The sequence below is a fragment of the Candoia aspera genome, chromosome 17 (assembly GCF_035149785.1).
Source record: "Candoia aspera isolate rCanAsp1 chromosome 17, rCanAsp1.hap2, whole genome shotgun sequence".
Taxonomy (NCBI): domain Eukaryota; kingdom Metazoa; phylum Chordata; class Lepidosauria; order Squamata; family Boidae; genus Candoia; species Candoia aspera.
The window spans coordinates 10,207,535-10,217,314 of NC_086169.1; the positions used below are offsets into that span (position 1 = coordinate 10,207,535).

Below are 9,780 nucleotides of genomic sequence, written 5' to 3' on the forward strand. Positions count from 1 at the left end.
GGAGCATTTCGAAGACCCCCTAGCTCAAGAAACGGCCAAAAATGACCTGCGCAAACTCTACCAAGGGTCCCTCTCAGTTGCTAAATATGCATTGGAGTTTAAAGCTTTAGCAGGAAAAGTGGAAGACTGGTCTGAGCCAACAATCATCGAATTGTTCAAGCAGGGGCTAGAACCCGAAATCCTTCGATGGGCGCTAGGCAGAGACGATCCCAAAACGCTATATGGGTGGATTCAGTTGGCGGGAAGCGCAGAAAATGCCCTACGAACCTACGCCCATACCAAAGAGCTTAGACAAACACGTCTTGCTAGAGGAGCGCGCACATCTGGACTTGCCAGCCGCCCCAAACCGAAAACCTGGGAAGAGGAGAGGGAGCAACGGTTCTCCAAGGGTCAGTGCCTCAGATGTGGGAAAGAAGGGCATCGAGCCACGTCGTGCCCGAGACGCCGTCCTGAGGAACGACAGACGAAACCCACGGTAAAGACGCCTGCTCCTGCTCCACCGCGAAAACTGAAGGCGGCCCTCGCAGAACTGGACCCCCCCGACCTACCCTTCGGAGAAGAGGAGGAAGAGTTGCAATTCCAGCAGCCGGCGGGAAAAGCCTACCACCTGCCCTGAAGGGCGCCCTAGGGCAGGTGGAAGAAACCGGGCGTAACCATGATTCGGTGAGTGGAAACTTCCCCACACTGACTGTTAAAGTTAAACTGAGCTCAAAAACCAAAACTGTGGAAGTGTGGGCCATGCTAGACTCGGGTTGCTCCCGTTCCCTAATGCACCCTGACGTGGTAGCAGCTCTCGAACTGCCCACGTTCCCTTTGGCAAGACCCATGATTTTCACCCAATTGGATGGAACTATGGCGGGAGGGAAAGCAGTCAATCTTTCCACGGGACTGGTTGCTTTGCAGATGGGCTCCCATCAAGAAAAGCTGCCATTTGTGGTAGCTCCAGTAGGGGGTCCTCTGGTAATCCTGGGAATGCCTTGGTTTGTGCAACAAAACCCTTTTATCAACTGGCTCCATAGAACTGTAACGTTTGCAGATGGATTTTACAAAGTACCCGAAAAGGACCTACTGGAGGACATGGAGGGTGGAGGGGTAGCGTATACTACTGTGCAAACGCTTCAACCTCTTGAAGGACTACCCAATCAGTATCAGGATTTTGCTGAAGTATTTGGGGAAAAAGAAGCGGATCGCTTGCCACCCCACCGAAAAACGGACTGTGCCATTGAGTTTTTACCAAATGTAAAATTGCCTCACCCGAAAATATATCCCATGTCTCCCAAAGAGCTTACCACGCTAAGGGAGTTCATTGACAAAAACCTGGCTAGGGGTTTCATTGAGCCGGCAAATTCCCCGGTAGGAGCTCCTGTCCTATTTCGGCCAAAAAAGGATGGGTCATTAAGACTTTGTACCGATTTCCGCGGGCTCAATGCGGTCTCAATATTAAATAAATATCCTTTGCCCCTGATCAAAGATATGTTATCACATCTGGCCAGAGGCAAAATCTTCTCAAAACTGGATTTGAGAGAAGCTTATTTTCGCATTCGCATAAGGAAAGGGGATGAGTGGAAAACAGCATTTAACTGTCCTCTTGGGGCTTTCCAATATAAAGTCTTACCTTTCGGTTTATCTGGGGCACCCGGGGTTTTTATGCAGTTAATCAATGAGGTCTTGCATGACCACCTATTTAAGGGGGTACTGGTATATTTGGATGATGTATTGATTTATACTGAAACCATGTCAGAACATATCCACTTGGTGCGTCAGGTATTGGCTAAATTGAAAAAAGCAGAGTTGTACGCAAAACTGTCAAAATGTGCGTTTCATCAGTCGCAAATTGATTACCTAGGTTACCGAATTTCAGCTCAGGGCATTGAAATGGACCCTGCAAAAGTAGAAGCTATTGTGGCATGGGAGCCTCCCCGTACCAGGAGACAATTACAAAGTTTCCTTGGATTCTCTAATTTCTATCGGGCATTCGCCCAAAACTTTGCAGAAATCGCCCTCCCCCTTACTGAACTGTTAAAAACCAAAGGACAGGGGGATACGCGACGTTCGAAGAACCCAGGCGCGCTCCTTAAATGGACTCCAGCCTGTCAGCAAGCGTTCGAAATGCTCAAACAACTTTTTATCACAGAACCAATTTTACAGCATCCAAACCCCTCTAAACCCTTCGTGGTACAAGTCGATGCTTCTGATTTTTCCATAGGCGCAATTTTGTTACAATCTGACCAATCTGGCGCTTTAAAACCCTGTGCCTACCTCTCTCGCAAATTCACTGAAACAGAGAGACGATGGCACGTTTGGGAAAAGGAGGCTTTTGCTGTAAAAACGGCTTTAGAAACGTGGCGACACCTATTGGAAGGTACTTCCAACCCTTTTGAGGTCTGGACAGACCATAAAAACCTGGAAGCTCTAAGCACCAGCCGAAAACTCAGTCCCAAACAGCTGCGCTGGGCTGAGTTCTTCAGCCGCTTTGACTTCACTCTTAAATTTATACCAGGCAAGAAAAACTTTTTGGCTGATGCACTCTCGCGCAGACCCCAAGATGCGGGCCCAGGGCCAACGGTCCAAGGCACCGTCTGGACCGACAAACAATTAAGTCTGGCAGCGGTGACTCGCAGCCAGACCCGAGCACAATCGACTCCGCCTCCAGCCGCTCAGCCTTCCAGCGGCCCGCCTCCCTTGTCAATTCCCTCCGATTTGCAACAACAGTTGCTCTCCCACCTTAAAACAGATACTTGGTTGCAAGCCAACAGACACATGTTAACTTTCACCGATGATCTTGCCTGGCGCAACGATCGTCTCTATGTCCCCGACGCAATGCGAAAAACCATACTTCAGCGCTGCCACGATGACAAGCTAGCGGGGCATTTCGGCTACGTGAAAACTTTGCACCTCGTTCGCCGCCAATTTTGGTGGCCCACTTTACTCAAAGACTTAAAGGAATATGTCACTGCGTGCCCTGTATGTGCGGCGATAAAGCGCAAACCGGGCAAGCCCCAGGGTCTCCTTCAACCCGTGGCCACTCCGTCTGTCCCTTGGCAAGATATCTCCATGGATTTTATCGTTGATCTACCCCCTAGTCAACGAAAAACTGTCATTTGGGTCGTCAAAGACTTTTTCTCCAAACAAGCCCACTTTATCCCATGCGCTTCTATCCCCACCGCACAACAGCTGGCACGCCTCTTCCTCATCCACGTGTACCGCCTCCACGGTATCCCCGCCCGTTTGGTGAGTGACAGAGGCACACAATTTACGTCACAATTTTGGCGGGCATTTTTGAAACTTTTGGGTACGAAACAATCACTTTCTACTGCTTGGCATCCGGAAACGGACGGATCTACAGAGGCGGTTAATTCTACATTAGAACAATACCTCAGAGCTTTTGTCAACTACCAGCAAGACAACTGGGTCGATCTACTCCCATTTGCTGAGGTCGCTTACAACAATTCCATTCATCAAACCACTGGTCAAGTTCCCTTTAAAACCGTTTTTGGACGTCAATTTGTTCCTATTCCTGAACTTCCTCATCCTCAACCACTCCCAGCCACCCTCGCTGGCTGGGCAGACTCTCTCAAAGATTCATGGTCTAATATTCTACTCGCTCTCCACCATGCCCAAGCCACCTATAAACGCCATGCTGATGCAAAGCGTTCCCCAGAACCATCCTTTGCAGTCGGGGATAAAGTCTACTTATCAACTAAGTTTATCAAGTCCCCACAACCCTCTAAAAAACTTGGTCCTAAATTTGTCGGTCCTTTTCCAATTGTTGCTCAGCTCAACCCTGTTACGTTTAAACTTGATTTACCTCACAACCTTAAACGTTTACATCCTGTTTTCCATTGTAGCTTACTCAAACCCTGCCTGTCATCGGACCGTTGGCATCCGCAACCCACTCCTCCACCTCCCCTCATGATTGACAACCAGCAGCACTTCGAAGTGACATCTATTCTCGATTCCAGACGCCAGCGCTCTACTCTACAATACCTCGTCCGCTGGAAACATTTCCCTCATCCTGAATGGGTTGCTGCTCCACACGTGCATTCTCCTCGTCTCATAGCCCAATTTCACTCTGCCTATCCTGACAAACCGGCTCCCTGATTTCTTTTGGGGGGGCAATATGTCATGTTCTCATTCTAATGTCTGGTTAACATTGTAACGTTTCACATGTCATTCTCTGTTCCGTATCCCTTCACCCGGGGTTTTTCCATTCTGTTGCCCTCCCTTGTTTTGAGGGCTTGGAATGCATGTTTGGGTTTGCGCTCCTGTTCAAGGTTACTTTCCCAGGCGCGTCTAACGGCATTCAGCACCTGGGAGGGGGAGCGTCCTGACGGGTGACGGGGCGGGACCTGCCCACAAGCAAGGCTTTTAAGTTTGTATTTGGCGCGCTTTTGCTCATTCTCAGCTTTCTCTGTATTTGCATACTATTCCTTTAATAAATCAGTTATCTTTAAGCCCGAGCTTGTGAGACTGAGTATTTGGGTTTAGGCAATCGTTACACCTATTCAGTTTGGTAGAACCTCAAGATCAGCCAGTCACATGGTAATTTCCATGGACATTGATCAGAGCACAAAATAAAACTTTAACTAAGCACCAGAACTACTGAAACTGATGACAACACTTTCATTTTCTCACTACCACTCTTGAAACACCAATGCAATTCCAGGATATTCTCTCTATCCAGATATTTCAATATTATCTCAAGCAACGATCCACAAACTACATTAAGAAAATACATCATAACACAAACTGTAAATGCAATATACATTTTTTTAAAAGAGTATTCAGTTCATAAATCACACTAAGCCACATTTTTTGGGATCATTGGATAAATGATAAAGCACAATTAGCTACATTCACACAACATGCTGAGCTATAAAGCTTGGTTTACTGTCCACAGTGCCTATATTAATACAGGTACTAAATCAGAAACACAAAAAAATTGAGAAATTTACCAAGGATGACCTAGTAAATATAATATTTGAACCAGAACCAACTGTTAGTTACTGGGCTATTAACTAATCTTAAGTCCCTTACAATAGATTGTAGCCTCTATCTGACTTTTGCTGATCTAAAAAAAAAAAAGCTAATTGGGTTAGACTGGTGGGTTCTTGGATGGGAGACCACTAGGAAATTCCAGGATTGGTGCAATGGTTGGTTCCCACACTGATAAGAATTCAGGAGATGGTTTTAAAAACAACCATCTGCAAGCTCATTATCGGTGAAGGACCCACCAATTCACGGAAAGGCAGTAAAAAATGGAATTGATATACAGTGGGTTACATTGGACAATTGTTCAGTTGGCCATAAAGTTTCACCCTCGCCTCTTCCTTTTCGATCAATCTTGCAAAAAAGACTCAGCTCGTAAAATAATGCCTTCTGGTTTCAGGCAGACGTCAAAGTGCCTGAAGACTGCAGGCTGAACGGGGAAGTTGAAAATAATATTACGTGTGACTTCCTGCTTAGCAAGTGGGAAAAGGGCTCTTGATGGTCAAAGAAAGATGAAGTGGGAGTGCAGGAGGAAGACCACTTGGTTCCCTGATCCCTGGGAGCGTCGCCAAGTTGTCTGGTGCAAAGGGCCGGTTTGGGAACTCTTTGGAAGTGGCCCAAATGGCCTCGAATCCAAAGGGGACCACACTTCTCCAGAAGGGAGACAGAGAGACAAACAAAGGCATGGCGAGCATAGTCGAAGGGCCATTTGGCCTCTAGCTGTTGGTACAAAGCATTCCTCCAGATGTGCGGGTTTCATGTCCTGGGATGCCTCACCAGCACTGCTGAGAATGTGGGGAACCGAAATCCACACGCTGCCGTACAGAGAAAATGGTGGTCTTCTCCTCGCCAAACAAGGTCCCCGAGCGAAGGGCAGAGCAGGCCAACTGAAAACAGGCGAAAAGGACAGACCGCCTCGGAGCGCCCAGGGTTCAACGGTGGAACTCCTGGCCACAAGCTGAAGCGCTGCAGCCTGCTCCGATGGGCTTAGCAGGAGCTTGGGAAATAATGGCAGGGCTTCTGAACGGCATTTGGCTGCTGGCTTTCTCAGGGCAGGGTATCAGCTGAATCGGCCAGAAGTGATACTATGTCAGCATGGTTAAATGTTTATTATTCTGTCGTATTTATTTACTTAAGAAATGGGCACACTGCCCAGGGAAACTAAGGCTGTGGTGATCTAGAGTTCAAATAAACAAATATGATTAACAGCTGCAACAGGCAGTCCTTGACTTATGACCATTTGTTTAGTGACCGTTCGAACAGTGCAGGGAAAAGTGACTTACAACTGGTCCTGACACTTACGACTGTTGTAGTGTCCCTGTGGCCTTGTGATGAAAATTCAGGTGCTTGGTGACTGGCACGTATTTACGATGGCTGCATCGTCCCAGGATCACGTGATCGCCATTTGTGACCTTCCCAGCCAGCTTCTGACAAGCAAGGTCAATGGGGGAGCCGGATTCACTTAACGACCATGTGATTCGCTTAATGACAGTGGCAAAAAGTTTGTAAAATTGGGCATGACTTCAGCACCACCTTGCTTAGCGATGGAAGTTCTAGTCCCACTTGTGGTCGTAAGTCGAGGACTGCCTGTATTCTGGTGGCTGCATATATTCTCTCCAGAGTCAGAAGCCACATGCTCTCTGTAACTCTGTGCCAAGGTCCCAGAATTCAACTCCCAGAATTCCCCAGCCAGCAAAAACGGAACTTGTGATTTATGGCTGATGATTCGACAGGATAGATCAGTGTTTCTCTACCTTGGCCCCTTGAAGACCTGTGGACTTCAACTCCCAGAATTCCCCAGCCAGCAAAAACGGAACTTGTGATTTATGGCTGATGATTCGACAGGATAGATCAGTGTTTCTCTACCTTGGCCCCTTGAAGACCTGTGGACTTCAATTCCCAGAATTCCCCAGCCAGCAAAAACGGAACTTGCGATTTATGGCTGATGATTCGACAGGATAGATCAGTGTTTCTCTACCTTGGCCCCTTGAAGACCTGTGGACTTCAACTCCCAGGATTCCCCAGCCAGCTGTGCCAACTCCCAGGATTCCCCAGCCAACTCCCAGGATTCCCCAGTCCACAGCTCTTCAAGGGGCCAAGGTTGAGAAACACTGGAATAGATTATAGAAAGAAGAGTATTATGATATAACTTTAGAAAGAGAGGTTAAAATATAATTGTACTTACAACTGCCGTGAAGAAGATCAGAAGCCGCTGCTTTGTATCTTTTTTTCCCTTTTTTCTATTTTTCTTCAACTTTTGTTTTCTGTTCTTGCACTTTTTGCTTTCTCTCTGATTCCTTTCTTTTTCTTTTCCTTACTTTATATTAGTGTGGATTAGTTTTTAATCTTTTTCTTTTAAGTTTCAATAAAAATCATTTATTGGGGAAAGAAAAGTCCAGGGCTGGTCTGAAACCAACTTTCTCTGTGAAACCACTTTGTGGAACAAAGTCTGCCAGGAACACGCACACTATATACTACGTTCTTGTGCCATTCCTGTGTACAATAGTGCTTATTTCCTAGCATAGTAGAAACCCCCTTTTATTCATTAAGCCTCCTTCACTCAAGGAGACATTCAACAATAAATGTTAATTCAGAAAGTCAGAAATGAATCTGAAAGAAGGTCAAAGAAAAAGGAAGGGAAGAGGAATAATCTGTGTATAACCTTGCTTGAAATTTAACTTTGGCTTAAATTGCATTTGGAACCCAGAGCACACAAACCATTACAGGTAGTCCTCGCTTAACGACCACAACTGAGACTGGAATTTCAGTTGCTAAGCGAAGCAGTCATTAAGCAACTCTGACCCAATTTTATGACCTTTTTTGCAGTGGTCATTAAGTGAATCACTGTGGGCATTAAGCGAACCACATGGTTGTTAAGCGAATCACACTGTTCCCCATTGATTTTGCTTGCCAGAAGCCAGCCGGGAAGGTCGAAAATGGCGATCACGTGACGTGACACCACAACGGTCATAAACGCGAACTGGTTGCCAAGCACCCAAATCGTGATCGTGTGACCCTGGGGACACTGCAACAGTCATAAGTGTGAGGACCGGTTGTAAGTTGTTTTTTTCAACACCACTGTAAGTCCAAACTGTCACTAAACTAATGGTTGTTAAGTGAGGACTACCTGTAATCTTAAGTGCTGAGAAAGATAATAATGCCTCTTGATAGGTAAAGCATCCCAATGTCCGTGACACTTTACAAAATACAAAATTAGAGGTGGAGACACCCTTCACCACAATCCCAGTGGTTACGCAGCCACAGAAACAAGCTTAGTTCCAGCTGGAGTTCTGGGGCAGATTTGAATGGAATCTCTCCCTGACAAAAAGTCTGCCTGGCGACAAAATATTTCATCATCCACGCAACGGTGGAAGGCAGAATCAGCCCTTCCCATCAGAGGAAAATCCATCTACCAGGATTAAGTCTCTATTGCACTTTTATTCGGTGTTAGGACTGGCTGCTTGGATTTTTCAAGCACCCTCACAAAGGCGGCTAACCAAACGGTACCATCTAAAAACAGTGTTTTTGCAACTTGGCCACTTGAAGATGGGTGGACTTCAACTCCCAGAATCCCCCAGCCAGCCTGTTTGAAAAACCCTCCTCTAGAGCAGTGTTTCTCAGCCGTGGCCGCCTGAAGACGGGCGGGCAGGGCCGTGGGGTCAGCGGCCCGCAGCCTCTCCAGTACTGCCAGGGTGTGGTTTTAGAGGGCGGGGGGGGGGCAAGACCCGGCTTGCTCTAGCCCAACGCCTTGAGAAAGGTGAGTCAAAGCGCCCAGCAACTGCGGCGCGTTGCGCTTTCCTTTCTAGCTTGCTGGTGACTCCGCCAGGCACGGAAGCAGGGCATGGTTTATCCACCCACACCACACCACACCACCCCGCAGGAATCCGCCCGAAACAGGCCCTCCCAAGGCGGGGGTCTGCCGGCCACTCTCCTTCCGCAATCCTTTCCCCACCGGCCCAGGAGGTCCGGAGCCGGGGGGGGGGGGGCGGGCTGGCCAGGTGAGCTCGAGCCCCTCCGTCCTAAAGGGGGAAGAACAAGCGGGTCCTTTTGCCTTCGCAGGTCCTTTTGCCAACCCAGGCTGGCACCGCTCCGCAGAGGCGCAGCTCCGCCTTAGCCCCCAATCGGTTTCGGGGTCTCTGCATCCCAGAGGTCAGTTTCCACCCACTCTTAAGGAACATAACCCCCGGTTCACTCAACACGCGTGACGCGAGCCTTAACGCGTTTCCCAGAAGCGAAGGTCTCCCGGCTGTGGGAACTCGGCCCACCGCCCCGATTCATCATCATCCACGGTTAAACCGACCACGGCTTAGCTCAATGGGGGAACCCCGCCCCTCCTTTCACAAACCAGCATGCAGGAAAGGGATCAAGCCGCAGCAGGGAGCGGGGCGGGGGGATCTCGGCCCGCTGCAAGGGGCCCCAGGCCGGCAGCCAGGGCCAGGGCCAGGGCCAGGGCCAGGGCCAGGGCCAGCGCGGGCGCTGCGCACCCCGGAGCGCTTCTCCCCCGCGCGGCCGGGACGGGGCGAGCCCGGTCCAGGGAAGCGCCCGCCCCCGCCGCGCGCGGCAGGCAGGCAGGCAGGCGGCAGCGACCAGCCGGGCTCCCGCGCTCGGCCAGGGCGCCGCGGCTCGGCGCTGTTCCCGGGGGGATCCCGGCCGGGGGATCCCGGGGCGCTTCTGCCCACGCACCCACCCACCCGCGCCAGGCGCTTTCCGCGCGGACTTACAGGCGCCGGCGAAGAAGAGGCACCCGCAGAGCCAGCCGCCCGCCATCGCCGCCTCCCCTGCGCCGCCCGC

At 49.4% G+C, this 9,780-nt stretch overlaps 1 protein-coding gene across 1 annotated transcript in view; it reads right to left on the reverse strand.

Annotated features, from left to right (window-relative positions):
* The window catches only part of F11R (F11 receptor), a 31,562-nt gene extending 21,782 nt beyond the window's left edge, over positions 1–9,780 (reverse strand). The window contains exon 1 of the mRNA XM_063316724.1: positions 9,711–9,780. Coding sequence (XP_063172794.1) covers positions 9,711–9,756 — 46 coding nt within the window. The 5' untranslated portion in view covers positions 9,757–9,780. The remainder of the gene's footprint in view (positions 1–9,710) is intronic.